This window comes from Canis lupus, chromosome 24 (genome assembly GCF_011100685.1).
Source record: "Canis lupus familiaris isolate Mischka breed German Shepherd chromosome 24, alternate assembly UU_Cfam_GSD_1.0, whole genome shotgun sequence".
Lineage (NCBI taxonomy): Eukaryota > Metazoa > Chordata > Mammalia > Carnivora > Canidae > Canis > Canis lupus.
Window position 1 is genome coordinate 47,942,016 of NC_049245.1, and position 23,008 is coordinate 47,965,023.

Consider the following 23,008-nt stretch of genomic DNA (forward strand, 5'->3'; position numbering starts at 1 on the left):
ACTGCCCCCCAAGCCCAGTGGACCCTGCCTCCTACCCTGCACGGCAGCCCCTGCCTGAGTGGGAAAGGGCCACCCCCCACTGGACCAAGGACCACCCCCCAGGTCCCCCGTGCCCCAAGCTTGCACCTCCGTCTTACCCCTGCGGCCACTCAGAGCTGGGCAGCGGCAGAGGTAGGAGGGGGGTCAGCGGGCCGCACCGTGAGCGCTGTTTGGTGCGGCTCCTTTCACCACCTGCCTGTCCTTGACGCCTTGCCCCCTGCACTGCTGCTGAGATCCGCCGCTCTGAGAGTTCAGTCCAGGAACCTCAGGTCCTAAGAACCTTCTAGAAGGCCCTGGAGGTCAAAGCTGTTTCCACAGTAATACCAAGGTCACATGAGGGGCTGTGCTGGTTCCCCGCAGCCCCCCCTGGGGTAGGTGCCCCCCCGTCCCGTCCACCCTGTGGGTGTGGGCAGCTCCGTGAACAGCCCGGGTTCACCCCCCCACCCGGCCCAGTGCTGGATGCAGGGGGAACAGCCTGGGGAGGAGTGCTGCCCCCACGGGGGCCCAGAGCTGCTGCACCCCCACCAGGCTGAGGCCCCGGGTCCCCTGGCCTTCCCATGGGCCCCACTCTGAGGTTGGCATGCGGGGGGCGCGAGGCCCAGAACCCTGCTGGGCTTCAGATCCGAGCGCCTGGACATTCCTGGGCATGCCCTCCTCACCTTCTCCCCGAAAGGAGGCCCAAAGCGCTGATACTCTCCCCAGAAACCCCACGCTGCACCACGGGCAGGACCCTCGTCTGCCTCAGACTCTGGTGGGAACGAGCGAGTGCTCCCACCTCTGCCTCCACACCCTCCCGTGTGCCCTGGCAGAGTCCGTGCCCCTGGCGGGATCTGTGACCCCATCCCAGGAACACAGCCCCCTGGAGGGTCCTCAGCAGGGCCCTGCGTCTGGGTGGGGGAGCCAGAGCTGCCAAGAACGGGGACGGAGGGTGAGGGGCTCACTGTGGACCTTCCTCCCCAGTGGGGGCTTATCTCACTCCTATGCTGCCCCAGGCTGAGTTTTCTCCTATGGGGGCCCAATCCTAACTGGGCCAAGCCTGTAAGGACAACTTCCTGGGGCAGAAAGTAGGGACGCCAGGTCCCCCCTGGCAGTGACAGTAGCGGGGGGAAAGGGGGTGCACGAAGCACCTGGTCTCCTAAGGTAGGGTCGCAGACAAGGTATATTGTCAAGTTCAAATCTCAAAGAACAAATATTTCTCAGTGTGAATACTGGTGTGTTTATATTAAAAAACTATCGACTGTTTATCTGAAATCCCAGTTTGCCAGGGCTTCCCGTGTGTGTGTTCGCCTGCTCGCCGCCCCCTCCCTGTGGGTCCATCCAGACCCTTCCGTGTGGGTCGGTCTGGCTCTTCCTTCTTGTCCCACTCTTCCTGCACCCTCCCGGGAGCCAGGCCCACCTTGGGACAGGTGGGGGGACGCCGGCAGCCTCAGCCAGTGGCCTGGATGTGCCCCTACGGAGTTCGGGCTCCAACCCCTGGAACCCCGAGATGTGGCCTGTGTGGCGGGCCGGGCTCTGCAGAAGCAACTCCAACGTGGATCTCAAGATGAGATTACCCTGGGTTATCACGGAGGCCGTCACATGCCAGGGAGGGTGACACATGGAGAAGCCATGTGACCCGGGGGCAGCCACCAGAAGCTGCAGGAGGCGCGGAATGGACCCTCCTTAGAGCCTCTGGGGGGAGCGCGGCCCTAACCAAAGCCTGAGTTTTGTCCCCCCTAGTGGTGACTTTGGCCAAGGAGAGAGGCCGCTGCTGTGGTTTTAAGGCACCGGTTGGAGGCCATTTGTTGCGGCAGCCCAGGGACACGGAGGCGGTGGTCCCCGGTGCCTGCGGGGAAGCCCCCGCCCCGCCCGCCCCAGGCTGGGGGCTGCTTTCCTGGAGCAGTGGTGGCGGGCAGGGGGTGGTCCTCGCCGACCAGGCCAGGGCTCTCTCTGGGGTTCGGGGAATGGTGTGTCCAGGGCCCCGCTGGGGAGCAGGGTGCCGGGATGGAGCCGGAGCCGGAGCCGGGAGGGCAAGACCCAAGACGGGAGTGACCGCCAGGGGTGGGGAGGAGAGACAGAGAGCCCTCAGCCCCCTCTGTGGACTCGGAGTGACCCGGGTGACCGCTTCTTCGTCGTCCCAGACGCCCCCAGGGGGGCATTTCCAACCCCCCCACCCCCTGCAAGCCAGACCAGCTGGACTGGGATGTGCCCGGGGCCAGGCCCGCGGGCGGGGGGGGCAGACGCAGGTGGGACCCGGGCAGGGAAGGGGCTTGGGGAGCGCAGGGCGGGCCCCCCAGATGCAGGCGCACACGGGTCTGGGGTCGCTCAGTTTATTGGTAAAACGGGCACTGAGCGCGCGGAGGCGGGGCGCGGAAGCGGGGGCGGCGGGGGCGCTTTTCCTCTTGAAGAACTTCCACTGGACCTTGATGGCGAGCATCCAGTCGCTGACCGAGAGCTTCTTACAAGCGGAGGTGCAGACATGCGCCTGGCGGGGGGGCGGGGCGCCGGGCCGGGGGCGGGGCCGGGGGCGGGGCCGGGGGCGGGGCCGGGGCGCGGCGCCGCCGGGGAGGGTCGCGCCGCGGGCGCCCGCGCTTCACTTGCCCGCCTTCTGCGCCTTCTGCGCCGACTTGGTGACCTTGCCCGCGCCGCCGCTCTTCTTCTCCACGTTCTTGATGACGCCCACGGCCACCGTCTGCCGCATGTCGCGCACCGCGAAGCGGCCTGCGGGGAGGGGGCGTGAGGGCGAGCGGCCCGGGCCCCGCCCCCGGCCGGGATGCAGAGCGCAGGCGCACTCGCGACGAGCATCCTTCCCCGCCCTCCACCGCCCGCGCCTCCCGGGGCGCGGCTGGGCTCCCCCGCCCGCCCGAGGAGTGTGACCCGCTAAAGCGAGGTGGCAGGGAGGGCCCTGGGACGCGGCCCAGGCGTGGTGGGCGCCCGGCTGACCCTTCGGCTGTGGCTGTCGTCCTAGGGGCGTCTGACCTCCGCAGACCGTGCGCGCCCGGGGGGCCTTGTCTGCAGGGGACACCACCCAGGCCCGGCCAGCAGGGCCACCTGCGCTCCACGGGAGGGAGGCGCCTGTCTCCCGCTAAACCCTAAGCACAGCCAAGGGCAGGACTCCCTGGGCCGCGCCCCGACCGGGCCACCGGCCGCACCTCCCTGGACGCCCGCCCAGCTCACCGAGAGGCGGGTACTGAGAGAAGCTCTCCACACACATGGGCTTCCCAGGCACCATCTCCACAATGGCCGCATCGCCGGACTTCAGGGCTTTGGGGTTGTCCTCCAGCTTCTTGCCCGAGCGCCGGTCGATTTTCTCCTTCAGCTCGGCGAACTTGCAGGCGATGTGCGCCGTGTGGCAGTCGATGACCGGGGAGTACCCGGCGCTGATCTGCCCTGGGTGGTTCAGGATGATGACCTGGGAGAGCAGGGGAGCGGGGCTGTCAGGTGTGCCCCGCGGGGGCAAGGAGGGCTTCAGGCCGAGGTAGGCTTTACTGCCCGGGCCTGGGTGCTGGCCATGAGGGCCGGTCACGCCACGGGGGACCCCCACCCCTGACATAGGCGCCAGGGTCCTCATGAAGCCTTTGGCAAGCCAAGGAGATGGGTGCCGTGAAGGGCCAGGGGCCCGGGCTTGTGCGGTCTGCAGAGGCCGGAGCTGCGACGGGGGAGGAGAGACTGGACCTCGAGCACTACACCTCGGAGGTCACACAGGGTGCAGTGAAAACGTAGAGAATCCAGTTTACAGAGATGTCTCTGGCCTTACATAAAACTACTCTCAGGAGGCCTGGGCCCCCGGCCCTGGCGCAAACCCCTGAGCCTCGGTGGCCTGGTTGGAAGGCCAGGGTCCGGGTCCTCCCAAGCACCAGGCCAAGGGGCTGTCAAGGACTCTGCTAATGCCAGGCAGCCACGTCACCGGGGACAGCCCTGCTCCCGCCCTTGAGGGAAGGGCCGCCCACCTGGGAGGTGAACTGGGCAGCCTCCTGGGGTGGGTCGGACTTGCTGTCCCCACACACGTTGCCTCGACGGATGTCCTTGACCGACACGTTCTTCACATTGAAGCCGACGTTGTCACCAGGCAGGGCCTCGCTCAGAGCCTCGTGGTGCATCTCCACCGACTTCACCTCCGTGGTGATGTTTACAGGAGCGAAGGTCACCACCATGCCCGGCCGAAGGATGCCCGTCTCCACCCGGCCCACAGGCACGGTGCCAATGCCTGGGGAGGAAGGGGGGAGTGAGGGGCCGGTGGGGTGTAGCCCCAGAGATGGAGGGAGGGGATGGGGAGACCCCGCAAGGCAGACACGGGTTCAGACACAAGTGGAGGCTCCCCTGGCCCTGTCAGGAACAGAAGAGACTGAACAAGAGAGAATGCCCAGGAATGCCTGGGCAGGAGCAACAGGAGGGCGACATGGGCAAAGAGAGGCCTCTCTGGACCTGGAGTCCTACCCCTGCCCCAGGCGGCAGCTATCCCCTGGAGGGGCACTGTAGGGACCCCTCCCTCCCTGGACTCCCCTCCTGGGGAGGCGGCAGCAGCAGAGTGGGCGGATGAACAGCCCACCCGGGACTCCTGGCCTGGCTTTGCTGTTGCTGGTGTCGAGGGGAGCCACCCCCAAAGGGGCGGGTGCTCCACCCCTAGTCATGGACCTGCTGCACTCACGTGGCTGCCCAGTGGGTGTCTGGTCCCCCCCCCCCCCGCCCCGCATGTGTGGGGGGGAGGCTCCACCCCCACATCCCTGGCTGTGATGCGACAGAGACTAAGGCTGGTGGCTGTTCTGTGTGCCGGGTGAGTGTGTCACGCCTGCCCTGCCCTGCCCGTAGCCTCTGGACTGGGAGTCTCCAGCAGTGCCCCTCAGGGCCTTGTGCTTGTTTATGCTTGCCCTGTCATCTAATGAATAGATTTTCTTATGCCTGGAGCTGGACTAGATCGTGTCTCCCACAAGCCTGGGACTGTCATGGAGGGAGGGGACATGTGAGTTACCCTTGTGCCACCCACTCCTGTCACAGGGCTGAGTGCTTATCTGAAGGGAAGAAGACCCTGAAACAGATGATGGGTGGATGGGTGGGGGTGGATGGATGTGTGAATGGATGATACACAGGTGGATGAGTGGGTGGGCGGGTGGATGGACAGATGGATTGTGAGGGTAGACAGCTGTGTGAATCGACAGGTGGATGGATGTTTGAATGGATGCATGGACAGGTAGATGAATGGATGGGTGAATGGACAGATGAATGTGTGGGAGTAAATAGCTATCTGGACGGAGAGATGGATGGATGGATGGAGAGATGGATGGAGGGAAGGGTGGATGGAGGGATGGATGAATGGATGGAAGGATGGAGGGAGGGATGGAGGGAGGGAGGGAGGGAGAGAGGGAGGGATGGATGGATGGGGGATGGATGGATGGATGGATGGAAGGATAGAGGGAGGGAGGGAGGGAGGGATGGATGGATGGGGGATGGATGGATGGGGATGGATGGATGGGGGATGGATGGATGGATGGATGGAGGAATGGATGGATGGATGGATGGATGGATGGATGGAAGGATGGAGGGAAGGATGGATGGATGGGGGATGGATGGAGGGATGGATGGATGGATGGATGGAAGGATAGAGGGAGGGAGGGAGGGAGGGATGGATGGATGGGGGATGGATGGATGGATGGATGGAGGAATGGATGGATGGATGGATGGATGGATGGAAGGATGAGGGAAGGATGGACGGAGGGAGGGATGGATGGGGGATGGATGGATGGATGGAGGGAGGGAGTGGAGGGAGGGAGGGATGGGGGGATGGATGGAGGGAGGGATGGAGGGATGGAGGAATGGATGAAAGGATGGAGGGATGGATGGGGGTACATGCATATGTGGATGGTTGGATGAAGGGATGGAGCATGGATGGGAGATGGACGGATGGATGGATGGTCCCCAGAGTGTACAGCACTGGGGAAGAGGCAGATAACTTGGCCTCAGAAGCTCCTGTCAGGGGCCCTGGGCTCAGGAGCGGGGTGGGCGGGCCGGGTGCCCCCAGTGGAGCAGCAGGTGTCCAACACTGAACCCTCACTCACCACCAATCTTGTACACGTCCTGCAGTGGCAGACGCAGGGGCTTATCTGTGGGGCGTGTAGGGGGCAGGATTGTGTCCAGGGCCTCCAGCAGGGACACGCCACTGGCGTTCCCCTCCTTACGCTCCACTTTCCAGCCCTTGAACCACGGCATCTGGATGGGAAGAAGAAGGTATCCATTGGAGGGAGAGACCTCCTGCACCCTCGCTGCCCTACACCATAGCCCCACGGCCTCCCGGGACCCTCCAGGAATCCCGGTGGAGGTACCTGACCTGAGGGGGGCCTGGGGAGCAGGGGAGCACAGACCCGCCCTCTCCACTGCCCAATGTTCAGCTCTTTACCCACGTCCATCACGATGCTGCACGGCTGGTCCCCGCACCCTCCTCACCCCCCAGTTCACACTCCCAACATCACGGAAGCCTTGGAAGAGGTCGGGGAAAAGATGTGGAGCCCAGTCCCGCTTAGTCCCCCTTTCCTGCAGCCCTCGGACCCCCCGGGCAGGGCTGGCACCGGCGCGGGAAGGGCTGGAGGCTGGCCAGCGGCCAGGCCAGAGGCAGAGAGTCCACGCGGCCCCCAGCCACTGTGCCAACCGTCTCCGGGCCCGGCTGGCCCTTCCCTGCCCAGGGCTTCCCGGCAGCAGACCCAGCACCCTCCTGGCATGGAGCCCCCCGGCCCGCTGGCCACGGGCAGGCAGAGGCGAGGGGCCGGCAGCACCGCCCAGCCCGCCCGGTGGGACTGGGTCCTGTGGGGGGCACAGATCAGCAGCCAGCTCCCCGAGCAGCAGGTCAGGAACGGGACACTCTAGGGTAGGGCGCCCTGTCCGCCTCCCGGGAGGGTGGGGAGTGCAGTCCACTCACCCATCGCCACACGACAGCCGTGTGGGACCCTCACCAGGCAAACCCGCAGCCCAGCGAGCCGGGGGCAGGGTCCCCAGCCTCGTCCCCTGACCACAGGGCTCCAGGACAGTCCCCCTGGCTCTTCAAGGGCCCCTCCCCGCCCGCAGCACTGGCCAGAGCAGACGGCCGCCCTCCTGGGCCAGGCGCGTCCTCTGGCCCCACTGTCCAGGCACCTGGCCTCAGGCTCTGAGAATTCCTCACCTCCCCAGTCCCCGCGCCGCAGGCTGCCCGAGCCACAGGCTTCCCACCCGGCCGGTGGAGAGCGAGCCCTCGGCCCCTCCCAGAGCCTAACCTGCCCGCGCCCGCAGAGGCTCCTGGCAAGGTGAGGACGGGCCGGGCAGAGCCCCCAGGCACCGAGCACCGGGCCTCGGACCCGGCGGCACTGCTCCCGCGCTCCCCGCCGGAGGGGGCACCCCTGGCCAGGGAAGGGGCCTGTGCCGGCCTCGCGGGGCCACGAGGCCCGCGCCCCGAGCACGAGCCCCACGCGGAAGCGAGCGCAGCAGGGCGGGGCGTGGATGCCCGGGGGAGCCCGGGTCCTGCCCGCGCCTGGTCCGCGCCCGGGCCCGGCTCTCAGGGAGGGGTCCCCGCAGCCCCGCGCCCACCCGCCCGCCCGCCCGCGGGCACTCACGTTGGGCGAGGGCTCCAGCATGTTGTCCCCGTGCCAGCCCGAGATGGGCACGAACGGCACGGTGGCCGGGTTGTAGCCGATCTTCTTGATGTAGGCGCTGACCTCCTTGACTATCTCGTCGTAGCGCTTCTCGCTGTAGGCCGGCTCCGTGGAGTCCATCTTGTTGACCCCCACGATGAGCTGCTTCACGCCCAGCGTGTAGGCCAGCAGCGCGTGCTCGCGGGTCTGTCCGTTCTTGGAGATGCCCGCCTCGAACTCGCCCACGCCCGCCGCCACGATCAGCACCGCGCAGTCCGCCTGCCCGCAGGTCGCCGTGAGCCCGGGCCCCTCCAGGCGGTCGCCCGGGGGTGGGCCCCAGGGGTCTCGACCAGGGGCAGCAGCAGGGCCTTGTCCATCCGTGCGGACGGCCGTCTATCTGGGTCCGTGTGTCTGTCTGCAACGGCGGCCCTGACCCACAGTCCCTCCCGGCCCCTCTGCCTGGCTGAGGTGACGGGCACCTAATCATTCTCTGGGGGCGGCTCTGTAGCAGGTGGGGTGGGGGGTGCCTGCCCTGGCAAGGAAGCGGAGGGAGCCCAGCCACCCCTCCAGGACCCCAGGGCCCTGGCCCCTCGGGTCCCCTTGGCCCCCCACAGCCCCGCCCACCTGGGATGTGCCGGTGATCATGTTCTTGATGAAGTCACGGTGGCCGGGGGCGTCGATGATGGTGATGTAGTACTTGGTGGTCTCGAACTTCCAGAGGGAGATGTCGATGGTGATGCCACGTTCCCGCTCCGCCTTCAGTTTGTCCAGCACCCAGGCATACTTGAAGGAGCCCTTCCCCATCTGCACAGGTGGGGCATGGCTTAAGGAGGGACCCGGGACTCAGCCCGCTGGCCACGGGTCCCCCTGGGCCACGGGAGCATTCGCAGCAGAGGCCTGGGTGCCAGGCTCCCTCACTCCCCACGGGGCCCTAGGGCTCTGATCGTCTGTAGAATGAGGGAGCCAGGAGCAAGGACCCTGAGGGGCACCCAGACCTCAGCCCTGCCCTGCCCGGGCCCTGCCACCCGGTGTCCCCGGCTCCTGCCCTCTAGATGGTTGCCATTCGGACGTCCTCCAGGAGGTGGCGCAAGGGCCTGGGAGCCAGGCTTGGAGAGAAGCCACCAGGCCTTTAAACCCCTCCCCTGGCTGAGGGCTCCCCTTTTTCCGCGCTGGCCACCCCCAGCCCCGGAGATCCCTGCATGAACCGGAGGCCCACAACGCCACCGTCAAGGTGTCAAGCCCAAAACACAAAACAAAACCCTCTATGACGATTTTTTTTTTAAGGGAAAAAAAGGAAATTGGATGAGGTTGCATGGAAGGGCCTGGCTTTCCAGCTCTTTCTACAGCCAAGGCTTCCAAGTAGCTCTAAGGCTCCACCTGCAGACACCTGTGCCCAGCCCGGCGGAGACCCCCATACCCTGGGCCAGAGCTGAGGCTGCTGCCCAGCAGGACAAAACCCCCGCAGGGCTGTGCATGGACAGGGCTCTGGCCTCCAGGGAGGCTGCCCAGCCAGGAGGGCCACCCAGACAGGGCCCAGAGGGGACCCAGCGAGACCTGAGCCAGGCATCCTGCAAACCCCCACAGCCTCCGCCAGCGCCAACCCCGCATGGAAGGAGGGAGTGACGCAGCTTTTGGGCTCAGGCGCGGAGGGAGGCCGCCCAGCGCAACACCCACACACTCACTCTGAGCAGGGTCAGCCCAGGCCGGCAACTGAGGCCTCCTGGGCCCAGGCCCCAGCCCCTGTCATCCAGGAAACACCCTCACGGCCACCCAGACGGGGCCTCTCCCGGAGCCCAGGGGTGGGGGTAGAGGCTGCAAAGGGCAGACACCCACTCCGTGGTCACTTCCCACCCACCGGCTCGGCCACTTAAGAGAAAGGAGGTCAGTCAACGGGGCCCCCATCATTGTCACGAGGCACAAGAGGCAACCAGGACCCCCCCAAAAGAGCTCCACCCTGGACGAGCAGCCCTCCCCAGCCCAGCCTGAGAAAATGGAGCTGATGGGCTGGGTGCCCATCAATCAGCTATTAATAGCCGCCCTGAGTCCTGGCCCAGCCCTGGGACAAGTGAGGGCATCACCCCCTCAGCCCCGGAGACACAGGAACCCCACGCGGGTTCCAGGGTGCTCCACCCCAACTCGCCAGAGGTTTCCAGAGCCAGAAAGGCTGCCCCCAGGGCACCTCCCTGACCCGGAGGCCCCTCCAGCCGGCCGGCCCTGCCCCACTCCAAGCACATCCCCTGGGAGGCTGCCCCCAGGGCCCCCATCCCTCAGGTACTGGCCCCCAGGCAGGTCCTTTAGGGCTCGTGCCCCCTCGTGCCCCCTCGCCCTGGGGGAGGTCAGCGGAGCCTCATGCCCCAGAGTCACTGAGCGCCAGCCCGGCCACCACGTGGGGCCGACCTCTTAGTGGGCGGGGGAGGGGACAGGCTCACCTCAGCGGCTTCCTTCTCGAACTTCTCAATGGTCCTCTTGTCGATGCCTCCGCACTTGTAGATGAGGTGGCCCGTGGTGGTGGACTTGCCCGAGTCCACGTGGCCAATGACCACAATGTTGATGTGGGTCTTCTCCTTGCCCATGCTGCCCGGGGGGGTGGGGAGGGGCTGGGACGGCCTGGAGCGCTGTGGCTGGGATTCTGGGATTCTGTGGGGTGGGGCGGGGGACAGGTGATGGGGGCTTCAGAGAGAACCCACAGACAGTGCCCAGCACACCCCTGCCTGCAGAAGGAGCGACATTCCCACATCTGTTGGGGCAGGAAGTCCCCTCAGCCCCCCTCAGCCTGGGCCTGGCCCGTTTGGGTCAGCCGGCAAGCCCCCACGGTCCAGTGTCCTCCAAATATCTGGGTGTCGTGCCCACAGGGCCCCCTGAAGCAGGTTAGCCCCCCTCTGGAGAGATGGAGAGACACCAGGCTGGGCGAACCCCATGACCAGTCAGGAGCCTGGTGATGAGTCACCCTGCCCTGCTCTCCAGCGCTCGGCCCTGCCGCCTGCTGCCCCACCAGGAGTCCCGGGCCCTGCGCTGCCCCCCACCCCGCCAGCAGGTGGCCAGTGCCCCCCTGCCCCTCTGGCATCCCCTCACCCCTGCGGCGGCCCCGGGGACAGGCTGGGCCCCAGCTCCCGCAGGGCGGCTTGCACAGCTCGGGCGCTCCCGATCGGATGGGCCGGGGCGGCCGGGGGCAGGGAGGTGGGGTCCCTGCTCCTGAGAGCGGGGAGGAATGTGGCCCCAGCAGCCAAGCTCTGCGAGCGCCGGACGGAGATGCCGGCAGCCCGCTGGGGGAGGGGGCGCCTCTGCTTTTCCCTCTGGTCTCGGCCCGGGGTCACAGCTCCTGCCCCGTCCTGGAGCTCAGGGCAGAAACCTGGGCAGCCCACGAGGGGACAGGTGGCTGGGCCAGGGGAAGCAGGTGCCCACAGCGCACCGTGGGGAGCCGACACCCAGCCCGGGCTCCTGGGCCCGCCGGGGTGGGGCCGGTGCCACTGCCCCCAGGTCTCGCCGCCTCCCCGGCCTCGGGATCCCCAGCTGCTCCCAGCACTGACCACCCTGCCCCAGCCCGCGGGGCCCCGGCCGGTCCCAAGGTCACAGCGGCAGGGCGCTCGCCGCCACCCAGAAGACGGTCCTGCCGCCAGCGCATAAACAAGCGCCGCCGCGGTGCCCCCACCCCACCCCGACCGCCCGAGGGGCCGACCCGGTGCCCGGTGCCTGGTGCTCGGTGTCTGTGCCCGGTGCCTGTGCCCGGTGCCCGGTGCGGGGAGCCGCTGGCCGAAGCCGGAGCAAGCAGCGCAGCGTCGCCAGGTGCCCGCAGCCTCCCTGGGCCCGGCCGCGGGGACAGAGGAAGCCCCGGGAGCGCTGGGGGCGGAGGCGGAGCCCGAGGCCAAGCGTCCTTACCCGGAGCCGAGGTCTCAGCCAGAGGGACAGGCGGCGCGGCGCCGGCGGTTTTATCTCTCCAGGAGGGGGTCCACCTATTGACGGCGCGGGCGCAATGCACTGCGCCCCTGCAGTACGGCAATGCGGTACCGGCGGGGGCGGGGCGGGCGGGGCGGCCGGAGCCGAGGGGTGCGGGATGCGGGCGACAGGATGCGGCAAGGCAGCGAGCGCCCGGCGCGGCGCCAGACCCGGAGGGAGTGCAGGCAGGGAGAGAAAGCGGGTCGGGGCTCGCGGGGGGGCGGGGACCGGCCGAGCCGAGCGAGGGGGGCCGGGGGAGAGCAGCGCAAGAGATGGAGGCCGAGCGGCGCCAGGCTCAGGCCCTCCTGGACGCAGAAAGGGTGGGGACGGCCAGGCCAAAGGCAGTGAAACCTGAAAGGGGGTCCTTGGGGACAGGAAACCGAGGTGGGGACGTGGTAGGAGCAGGTCAGGCCTGCGCCAGGAGTGGGGCTGGGCCCGGGCTCTGGGCCGTGGGCCTGGGGGGCTCGCCCCCGCCCTCCATGCGCTTGGTGCCTGGTGAGCAAATGAAGCTCCCTTGTGCCTCCCAGCGAGGCCCCGGAGCCCTGGGGCCTTCCTCCTTTGGGACCCTGCAATTGCTTGTTTTCAGGGCCCCCATCCCCGTGCGTCGGCCACATGGGTCACCCTGGCATGCCCCCAGCCCGGCCCCACGGCACAGCCGGAGAACGGTGTCTTCAGGGTCCCCTCAGCCGGCCGAGTGGCTCGAGGCTCTGTGGGAGATCCACCTCAACCTCCCTCCCCTGCTGTCCACCCTGGGCCTCTGTCCACGCAAGTCTGTTCCCAGAGCCCACCGACACCCTCCAGGCTGCCCTGGTGCGCGCGAGCGGGGAGGGGTCCCGGGCAGGCAGAGTCCAGGCTCTGGCCTCACTCCTGGCCCCCGTGTGACCAGAGTGCGAAGCCACGGATGGGCCAGTTCTGTAGAAAGTGTGTTGGGGGGGGTCTTGGAGGGTCCAGGGCAGCCCAGGGCAATGGCCAACGTGGGTTCTAAGGAGGGAACCAGGCAGGCCCGTGCTGTGTGAAAGCCCGGGGCGCAGGCCTCTTGGCCCCCCGCACCTCTCCCTGTGGCTCCATCCATCCGAGACCACTCCCACTCCTGTCTTATTCATCTTTGTAATTGCGAGGTCTGGGAGAAGGTCAAGCAAGGTGAGTGGGTGACAGCAGAGGCCCAGTGCCTAGCACCCTCCCCTGGGGCAATGCCTCACAGAGCCCCCGCAGCACAGCAGGAAGTAAAGGGGCCCAGGGCAGTGATTGGGGGCCAAGCTGGTCTCCCCAGCCCATGGGGGGCCTCTTGGGGAGGGGACAGGCCCTCCCACCAGGCCCTGCCCCACAGGACCCACATCTGCAGCCACAGCCGCACTCCTAACCCTTCCGGGCAGGGAGGGGCCCTCAGATGACTCGGGGCACTTCCAAGTGCTGCTGATACCATCAAACAGGAGCCAGGATTAAAAATAAACTGGCAAGCAGTGGAGACCCACCCCACCCCCGCCCAGCTGCCCTCTATATTTGACGTGTCCCTCCTGCCTGAAGGTTAGCAGGGATTTGGAAGACACTGGGATTGGATGAAGCTGGGATGGGCCAAACCATGACTGCAGAGGCCCAGTCCCTGGGGATGTGCACCCCAACTGCCCCAGAGGGACCACCAGCACCCAGGACCCTGGGCTGCCTGCAGACCGGCCCCCCAACAGGTCTGAGCTGCGCCCCTCCACTCCTGGCTCACCCACTGCGGTCAGCCTAGTGGCGACCAAATCACACCGGGGCTGGCCTGTGCCAGGAGGCCACGCTGCCCGGGGCGGCGGCCACTGCTGGTGGAATGCAGCAGCCTCCCCGAAGGTGCTGCGCGCAGCCCCCCCAAGGGGTCTCGGTGGGTCTCCCGAGTGCCTGTGTCCCCAGGCTGTGCCCCATCCGCCCGGGGTGGGCTGCCTGCCGGGGAGCCTGGACCCCACGGCGGCCAGCAGACCCGCAAGCTCACTGGACCGTGCGTAAACAAGGTACGGCGCTGAATAATGACACGCCTGCCGCCTGCCGCCTGCCGCCTGCGCCCGGTGACTCCTGGCCGGGGAGGTCTGCTGAATACCAAATACTACGCAGCCAGCCGGTCGCCAAGCCCCGCGGCTCACCAAGTGCTGGGCGGGGCCGCCGGCCACCGAGCACCCACTGGGCGCGGACCGCGGACCACAGTGCCCAAGGTCACACAGCAAGGAGGGCAGAGCGTGCAGGCTGCAGCCGAGCCAGGCCCGTGTTACATCAGGACAGACGCCAACTGGGTCCCACCTGCACTCCTCTCCTCCCCGGGGCGGGCTCGCCACACCTCCCCCTCCCCTCCTTCTCCTTCTCCCAAATCTGAGCCACCTGTCACGATGGCCCCCATAGCAACCACGGGTAGGGTGGGGGGCGCGAGCCAGGAAGGGGCCGGCCAGCCTGGTGCAGGGGGGCGGGCAGGAGGGGGTGCAGGTCCGCCCCCTCAGGCCCCTCTGGCCGCAGGTGCCCCCAGCCATGAGCGGCCTGGGGAGACGCAGGCAGCCCCCTCTTTGGCTGGCTGAGGCTTCATGAGCCTGGAGAAAGAAGATCCAGCTAAAATTAACCGTTATCAAGCTGTCAGCCTGGAAATAAACGCTGCTCCGATTGGCTGCCGGTGATGTCACCGCCCGGTTAATAATAACCGCGAATGCACACTGACCACCTGTGCATGTGCTGCCCTGTGGGGGCCAGGGCCACCGGTCACCCTGCTAGCTGCTGCCCAGGCGTGGGGGCAGGGTGGGGGCAGGGCTCGGGCGCCCGGCCGCCTTGGGGCGTCTCTGAATGACCTCAGCTCGCGGCCTGGGGTGACAGGACGTCAGTGCTCAGCCTCCCTGCGGGGCCAGTGACATCCAGTGTCCAGCCGTCCTGGGCAGCACGACCCTGGACGGCCTCGGGGACACTCGCTCCCGCTCCCAGCTCCCCGGGGAACCGAGCAGCCCCTGGGGCCGGAAATCGAGTGGCCTCCTCGGCCAGGAGCTTCCGCCAGAGAAGCAAGATCGAGGCCCCAGATCTGAGAAGTTGGTGCTCCCAGGGGGCGGGGCTGGAGGGGCGCGGCCGGCACCCCGACCCCCCAGCGGCCAGCCCTGTGCTCGCCCCGGGGCACTGGTGACCCTGGACAGTCCAGGCTGCCGGGGGAAGCCAGCGTGCCTGGGGGGTAGGGGCCGGGAGGAGGGGCACCGGCCTGGGCCCGCCCAGGAGCTGCGGTACCTGCGCCCTGGCTGTTGCCATGGTGACGGAGCCGCACCGCCGGGAGGAGCCTGGTGACGGTCACCTGGGCCGGGGGGCGGTCCGCCAACACTGGAGCTCCACCCCTGCCCGGCATCCCCCTGCTTCCAGGGAAGGGGCGTGGCGGGCTTGGCCCCCCAGCTACCCGAGAGGCCAGGTCTGTGGCGCCCTCCCGGCAGGTCCATGCGGCTGGGGGCCACCGGAGAGCCCCGGGGGAGGACAGGGGGGAGGGCGAGACGGCCCACTGCCCGCCCGCGGGTGGAGGGAGAGGGCTCGGGCTCAGGGAGGAGCGGCTCCGGCTCGGAGGCCCTGGCGGAGCCAAGCTCCTTAGCAACGGAGCCCAGGTGTTCACCTGGGGAATCGCCGCCTCCAGAGCAGCGGCCCCGGGGGCCTCGGGTTGACTGCTGCGGAGGCTGCGGTGGCGTCACTGTCCCCATGGGTGGTGGGGGCCCAGGAAAGACCCCCTGCACGGCGGCCGGGCTGAGGAGGCCAGCCCTCTCCTGGGGAGGAGGCGGGGACGGGCGCTGCCCTTGAAAATACTTAGGAGTGCAAGGGTCCCCATGTCCCTGACCCGCCCCAAGAAAGAGAACACCCCCTCCTGCCCTCCAAGGTCACCGCGGTCCCGACTGCAGACCCCAGATCGCACTGTCTGCTGGCAAACTTGCCCTGCGTGGTCTTCTGTGTGGCTCCTGCCACCGCCACCTGTTGTCATGCGTCCGAGCTGTTGTGTTTGCTGGTTGGTCCTCCTCACTGCCCCGCGACAGTCCGTTTCCGAATTGGAACGACCGCCAAGCCGCCCGCGCGTCCTGTGGGCTCCGTGTGCCACTCTGCCCGCGGACTGCCCCTCGGCTCTCAGGTCACACTTCAGCACCTGCTCTGTGACGATGGGCAGAGCTGAGCGCTTCCGCTTCGGGTGAGCAGATCCATCCTGTAGGGCAGGCGGTGAGGACGGACTTACAGCTGAGAGCAGATGAGCTGCTACGCGGCCTTTTCCCTCTGGCGATGAGGACATTTACCTATTGCTTTGCACATCTAGTAATCTGGGGCTGGAAGTTGAATGCTCTGGGAACCCTGGGTTCCGTGGTCCTCGCGTGAGGCCTGCTGGTTCTCGTCTTGCAGCCATTTGATCTCGGCTGCAAGCCTGCGGGCTCCTCGCGGCCGGTCTACGGGTAAAACCGGCGGCGCGTCTTCCGAGCCGCGGGGCTGGTTAGATTCGACTTTCAATCTTGGTCCCCCGCTCTCCACGGGGCTCGGCTCTAACTCTTCTTAGATGGTCCTAGAGTAGACATGACCATGGGTTGTCGCCTTTCCCCTCTGGTATTAAAGTGTTTATTTAGGGATCCCTGGTGGCGCAGCGGTTTGGCGCCTGCCTTTGGCCCAGGGCGTGATCCTGGAGACCCGGGATCGAATCCCACATCGGGCCCCCGGTGCATGGAGCCTGCTTCTCCCTCTGCCTGTGTCTCTGCCTCTCTCTCTCTCTCTCTGTGACTATCATGAATAAATAAATAAAAATCTTAAAAAAATAAATAAAAATAAATAAATAAAGTGTTTATTTATTTAAGTCCTCTCTACACTCAACATGGGGCTTGAACTCAAGACCCCGAGATCAAGAGCTGCACTTGATGGGCGACTTTTGTGTTAAAAAAAATAAGTCTGGGGGCACCTGGGTGACTCAGCGGTTGAGCTTTGCCTTCAGCCCAGGGCATGACCCCAGGGTCCCCGGATCGAGTCCCACATCGGGCTCCCTGCATGGAGCCTGCTTCTCCCTCTGCCTGGGTCTCTGCCCCTCTCTCTCTCTCTCTCTCTCTCTCTCTCTCATGAATAAATAAATACAGTATTAAAAAAAAGACTCTGTCTTGGCAGACAGACCTGAGCGAGGGATTCTCCTACCAGCCTTGAAGAGGTGAGCTCCCAGGAGGTGAGAAGGCCGGTGAGGGCCGATGGCAGGAGACCGTGGGCAGCTCCTCCACGCAGAGCGGGCCTCCAGCTGTGCATCAGACAAAGGGGGCCTCAGTCCTACAGCCCCGTGACCTTAGAAGACGACCCCAAGCCTCGGCTCTGACTGCTCACTTTTGAAACCCTGAGCAGAGGACGCAGATCAGTGGTGCCTGGACCTGACCACAGAGCCAGGTACGTACAATAAACGCATGTTTTTAATTTTTTTTAAAGATCTTTATTTATTCATTTGAGAGAGAGAGAGAGACAGAGATAGTGACCGAGAGAATGAGCAAGGACGAGAGGGAGAAGCAGACTCTCCACTGAGCAAGGAGCCCGACTCGCAGCTCGATCCCAGAACCCCGAGATCGTGACCTGAGCCAAAGGCAGGCACTTCACCGAACTGAGCCGCCCACGTGCCCCTAAACGCATGATTTTTAAAGTCGCTGAATCTGTGGGAGGCTGTTGTGCAGCAGTCGGTACCAGTACTCGGGGCACGGTACCGCCCGCCCTGGGACGCCTCCGCTGGCCTCCCCCGCCCTGGCCACAGGCGGGAGCCTCGCACCCGAGCTTCCCCACAGGTCAGCGGCCTGCACGCCAGCCCGGAGCCCCCGTGGGCGGCCCAGCGAGTGTGGGTCGGCGGAGCTCACGTCCCTCCAGCCGCTGCCCGCCTCGAGTGGAGCTCCAGTCGCTCGTGGAAGCGGGGCTGGCCTGCGACCTGCCACTTCTCTGTGCTCGGAAGTGGACGAAGGATCCACACGCATCCATTTTTTTATCTTGAAAAAATTTCACACTTGGAGAAAAGTTGCCAGAGTCAGTGTCCCAGGCATTGCCTGTGGCCTTCGTCCACACCCACCAGTCGTCAGCGTCCACCTGTCCGTGATCGTTCTCTCCCATGTCTATGCTGATCCACGTGTGAGAGGGCTTCGTGAGTCACGGCCTCTACTCCCCAGTACCCGAACGGGCATTCCCTGGGCTGCCCAGAACCCCATCCCCCCCAAGGCTGCCCAACCCCTGGGGCTGCCTGGCACCCCGTCCCCCCGTTCCAGGACCACATGTGCTAGAAACAGTTCCCTGCCGTGTGTCTTCTATGACCCTGGGATGTTTTAGAGCCCAGGCCAGCTGTTTTGAAGATGACCCTCTTCTGGCTTTCCTGATGTTTCTGCATGAAGAAACTCAAGTGTTGTTTTGTACCGGGAGCACCAGCAGAGTGACACAAGTCCCCGCAGCCCGTCGGAAGGGAAGCTGCTGACACAGGGTGCTCCTTAGCAGGTCCCCTGGTTGAGGTGGTGGCCGCTAGCTTCTTCCATAGTAAAGTTACATTTTTCCCTTTGTAATCAATAGCTAATTAATGAGGAGGTGCCTCGGGATCTATAAATATCCCATTCCTCATGGAAATCCCTCTCGCAGCCTAGCACTCAGTGATGCTTCTCACCTGAGTCGATTTTTACTATGATGGTTGTGCTTTAAAATTATTATTATTATTATTATTATTATTATTTTAAGATTTTATTTATTTATTCCTGAGAGACCCAGAGAGAGAGGCAGAGACACAGGCAGAGGGAGAAGCAGGCTCCATGCAGGGAGCCCGATGTGAGACTCGATCCCGGGACCCCAGGGTCACACCCTGAGCCCAAGGCAGACACTCCACCGCTGAGCCCCCCAGGAGTCCCTATTATTTTTTATTTTTATCTTTTTAAATTATCACACAGAGGGATCCCTGGGTGGCGCAGTGGTTTGGCGCCTGCCTTTGGCCCAGGGCACGATCCTGGAGTCCCGGGATTGAGTCCCACGTCGGGCTCCCTGCATGGAGCCTGCATCTCCCTCCTCCTGTGTCTCTGCCTCTCTCTCTCTCTCTCTCTCTATCATAAATAAATAAATAAATCTTTAAAAAAATAAAAAATAAAAATAAATAAATAAATTATCACACAGAAACGAGCCCCTGGGAAGTCACACAGTTGCATGAGTGTTAGCGCATGCAGGGGTTCCTGACGCTCTGTTGACCAGGACCCGCCGCCGTGTTCCCTCTGCTCAGACGGTCCTCCTGCCCCGGCCGCCGTCTGTGCTCCGGGCTCCGTCCTGGCGATGGAAGCACGGGCTTCGTCCTTGGGGCCGGGGCTCCTCGCACTCGGCACAGCACCTTAGAGGTTCATCCTGGTTATTCTCGACCAGCTGTTCATTCCTTTTATCAATGAATAATGTTCCGTGTGTGGAGCGACCACAGTTTACTTATCCACTCGTCCCCCGAATGCCATTGGGGTTGTTTCCGGTTTGGGTGGTTATGAAGAAAGCTGCCGTCGACGTTTGTACGTGAGTTTTTGTATGAACACGTTTAGGGTTCTCTTGGAAGATTCCAGGAGTGGGACTGCCGGGTCGCATGGCATGTGAGTGTTCAACCTTGTAAGAAACTGCCAGACTTGGGCAGCCCGGGTGGCTCAGCGGTTTAGCGCTGCCTTCAGCCCAAGGCGTGATCCTGGAGTCCCGGGATTGAGTCCCGTGTCGGGCTCCCTGCATGGAGCCTGCTTCTCCCTCTGCCTGTGTCTCTGCCTCTGTGTGTGTGTGTCTCTCATGAATAAATAAATAAAATTATTTTAAAAAAAAGAAAGAAAGAAAGAAAGAAAGAAAGAAAGAAAGAAAGAAAGAAAGAAAGAAAAAAAGAAAAAGAAGAAAGAAAGAAAGAAACTGCCAAACTGGTCTCCAGACTCAGGTCCCATCCTGCACACCCCCCGCAGGGCATAGGAGTCCCCGGGACTCTGCACCCTCCATAGCGCGTGGAATGTCTGGGTGGAGGGTGCTTTCTGCTGCTCTCGTGGGTGTGTGATGCCATCCCGTTGTGGTTCTAGCCTGCATTTCTCTAATGGCTGATGACGTTGAATAACTTCCCGTCTGCTGATGGGCGCATCTGCTTTCATGAAGTTCTGTTTTGGTCTTTTATCTGAAAGAAGGAAGGAAGGAAGGAAGGAAGGAAGGAAGGAAGGAAGGAAGGAAGGAAGGGGGGAGGGAGGGAGGGAGGGAGGGAGGGGGGAGGGAGGGAGGAGGGAGGGAGGGAGGGAAGGAAGGAAGGAAAGAGGGAAGGAAGGAAGGAGGAAGGAGGGAGGGCGGAAGGGAGAGCTTTATCAAGGTGTCACTTACATACCACAAAGTGCATCCATTTAAAGTGGATAATCCAGTGGCTTTAAGTGTATTTGGAGTGTGGGACCGTCACCGTCAGCCCGACTGAGGACATTCCATCACCCCACAAGAAATCTTGTACCATCTGGCCATCACTCCCACCCCTCCCCTACCTTAAACCAAGCCCAAGGCAACCACCTGACTCTGTGTGTCTGGATTCGCCCGCGCTGGCCACTCCGTAGGCACGGAGTCAGGGGGCATGTGGTCCTTTACGACCGGCCTCTTTGCGTGTTTTCAAGGCTCATCCCGGTTGCGGTCGTATCGTTACCTCCTCCCCTTTCTCTCTCTTTTTTTTTTTTTCCTCCCCTTTCTCAATCACCGGATAATACCTTGCTGGTTCATAAATAAATAAATAAATAAATAAATAAATAAATAAATAAATAAATAAAACCTTGCTGGTTCCTTACACCACGTCTTGTTCATCGTTCATCAGCCGATGGACTTTTGGGAGCTGCTGTGAACACCCGGGTCCGAGTTTTCTCTGCGGATGCGTGTTTCCAGCTCTCTGGGGTAGATATCTAGGAGTAAAACCGCTGTGCTGGGCGACCATTAGCCTTTCAAGGAGCTGCCAGACTGTCTTCCACAGCAGCTGCACCATTTTGCATCCCCGCTAGCAACACGGGAGGGCTCAGCTTCTCCTCATCCTCACCAGCACTGGTTACTATTTTTCTTTTTTAAAGATTTTTTTGGGAAAGAGTCTCAATCAGACTCCTTGCTGAGCAGAGACCCCGATGTGGGGCTCGATCCCAGGACTCTGAGATCGTAACCTGAGCCAAAGACAGACACTTCACCGATGGAGCCCCCCATGTCCCCCTTCCAATCCACGTTTAGATACATAACCCATTTTGGCTTTTTTTTTTCATTTGCTTTTATTAGAGTTTGATTTGCCAACATATAGTATCACACCTAGTGTTCATCCCGTCAAGTGCCCCCCTCAGTGTCGTCACCCAGTCACCCCAACTCCCCCCCACCTCCGCTTCCACTTGTTTGTTTCCCAAAGTTAGGAGTCTCTCATGGTTTGTCTCCCTCTCTGATCTTTCCCACTCAGTTCCCCTCTTTTCCCTTATAATCCCTTTCACTATTTCTTTTTTTTTTTTAATAGTTTATGTTTATTTTTTTATTTTTTTTTAATTTTTATTTATTCATGATAGGCACACAGTGAGAGAGAGAGAGGCAGAGACACAGGCAGAGGGAGAAGCAGGCTCCATGCACCGGGAGCCTGACGTGGGATTTGATCCCGGATCTCCAGGATCACGCCCTGGGCCAAAGGCAGGCGCCAAACCGCTGCGCCACCCAGGGATCCCGCTTTCACTATTTCTTATATTCCCCGTATGAGTGAGACCATGTGATGACTGTCCCCAGGTTGACTTACTCCACTGAGCATCATACCCTCCAGGTCCATCCACGTTGAAGTAAATGGTGGGTGTTCGTCCCTTCTGAGGGCCGAGGGATATCCCACTGTGTACAGAGACCACAGCTTCTTCACCCACCATCTGTCGATGGACACCGAGGCTCCTCCCACAGTGTGGCTGTTGTGGACACTGCTGCTGTGAACACTGGGGTGCAGGGGTCCTGTCACTGCATCTGTATCTTTGGGGTAAATCCCCAGCAGTGCAGCTCTCTTCGTAACTCGCTGGGGAGCCCACGGTCCCGCCCACGGTAGCACAGACCTTTTCACAATATCGATTCTTCCGATCCATCAGCATGGAATACTTTTCCATCTCCTTGTGTCTTCCTCAATGTCCTTCAGAAGTGTTCTGTAGTTTTTAGGGTACAGATCCTCTACCTCTTTGGTTAGGCTTATTCCTAGGTATCGTATGCTTCCGGGTGTGATTGTAAATGGGGTTGACTCCTTAATTTCTCTTTCTTCAGTCTCATTGTCAGTGCGTAGAAAGGCCACTGATTTCGGGGCATTGATTTTGTCTCCTGCCACACTGCCAAACTGCTGGATGACTTCTGGCAATCTTGGGGTGGAGTCTCTTCGATTTTCTACGTACAGTATCGTGTCATCTGCGAAGAGGGAGAGTTTGACTTCTTCTTTGCCAATTTGAATGCCTTTTATTTCTTTTTGTTGTCTGACTGCTGAGGCTGGGACTTCCAGGACTATGTTGAATAGCAGTGGTGAGTGTGGACATCCCTGTCGTGGTCCTGATCTTAGGGGAAAGGCTCCCAGTGCTTCCCCATTGAGAATGATATGTGAGGGGATCCCTGGGTGGCTCAGCGGTTGAGCGTCTTCCTTCGGCCCAGGGCGTGACCTCGGAGTCCTGGGATCGAATCCTGCATCGGGCTCCCTGCAGGGAGCCTGCTTCTCCCTCTGCCTGTGTCTCTGCCTCTCTCTGTGTGTCTCTCATGAGTAAATAAAATCTTAAAAAAAAAAAAAAAGAATAGTCGCTGTGGGGTTTTCGTAGATGGCTTCTAAGATGCTTAGGACTGTTCCCTCTGTCCCTACACGCTGAAGAGGGTTGATCAGGAACGGATGCTGTATTGTGTCAAATGCTTTCTCCGCATCTATTGAGAGCATCATATGGACCTTGTTTTTCTCTTGTTGATGTGACGCATAACCCATTTTGAATTAGTTTTTGTATAAGATGTGAGATTTAGGTCAAGTTTTACTTTCCTTGCATAAGGATGTCCAATTCTCCCAGCGCCGCTTATCGAAAAGATTCTACTTTCTCTGTTGAATTGCTCTTGCATCTTCTCAAAACGCAGTTGGACATATGCTGGGAGGGCTTCTGGACACTGCTCTGTCACATTGATTTATGTCTGCATCTCTTTACCAAGACCAACCTGACCTGATTATTGTAGTTTTATAACAATTGCTAAACGTAGACAGTGTGGAAAGAACAGCCTCTAGAGCGATGGTGCGGCAATAGCTGGTAGACACGTGAGGGAGACTGAATCCAGGCCCCTGCCTTCTGCCAAGTGCAAAAATTAATTCAAAATGGATCAAAGGCCCAATAAAACTATAAAACTGTTAGAAGGAAACATGGGTGTAAATCTTCATGACCTTGGATTTGGCAGTGGTTTCTTAGATGTGGCACCAAGTCCGTGAACAACAGAATAAAATGTAAGCGAACGGGACTTCATCAACATTTTAAAGTCTTGCACTAAAAAGGACA

General features: G+C 62.5%; 1 protein-coding gene across 2 annotated transcripts; it reads right to left on the reverse strand.

The window, feature by feature from the left end:
- Nucleotides 1-2,332: 2,332 nt before the first annotated feature.
- On the reverse strand, nt 2,333-11,709 carry EEF1A2 (eukaryotic translation elongation factor 1 alpha 2). 2 transcript variants are annotated; one of them, XM_038572871.1, is made up of 8 exons: nt 11,487-11,709; nt 10,040-10,247; nt 8,235-8,414; nt 7,593-7,889; nt 6,072-6,222; nt 3,969-4,225; nt 3,196-3,430; nt 2,333-2,739 (listed from the first exon to the last, which is right to left on the reverse strand). In XM_038572871.1, the coding sequence occupies exons 2-8, from the start codon at nt 10,181-10,183 to the stop codon at nt 2,612-2,614; spliced, it is 1,392 nt and encodes a 463-aa protein (XP_038428799.1). In that variant the 5' UTR covers nt 10,184-10,247; nt 11,487-11,709; the 3' UTR covers nt 2,333-2,611. The 2 variants fall into 2 exon arrangements, with proteins under 2 accessions (XP_038428799.1, XP_038428800.1); XM_038572872.1 differs by lacking the exon at nt 11,487-11,709 and adding an exon at nt 11,287-11,311.
- Nucleotides 11,710-23,008: the final 11,299 nt, after the last annotated feature.

Bases quoted from the DNA above. Each gene is read 5' to 3' on its own strand.
- EEF1A2 (XM_038572871.1), bottom strand. From the start codon at position 10,183: ATGGGCAAGGAGAAGACCCACATCAACATTGTGGTCATTGGCCACGTG. The intron at 6,223-7,592 runs GTGAGTGCCCGC...CTTCCCATCCAG, and splicing joins TGCTGGAGCCCTCGCCCAAC to ATGCCGTGGTTCAAGGGCTG. The intron at 2,740-3,195 runs GTGAGCTGGGCG...CCCTCCCCGCAG, and splicing joins CTCTCAGTACCCGCCTCTCG to GCCGCTTCGCGGTGCGCGAC.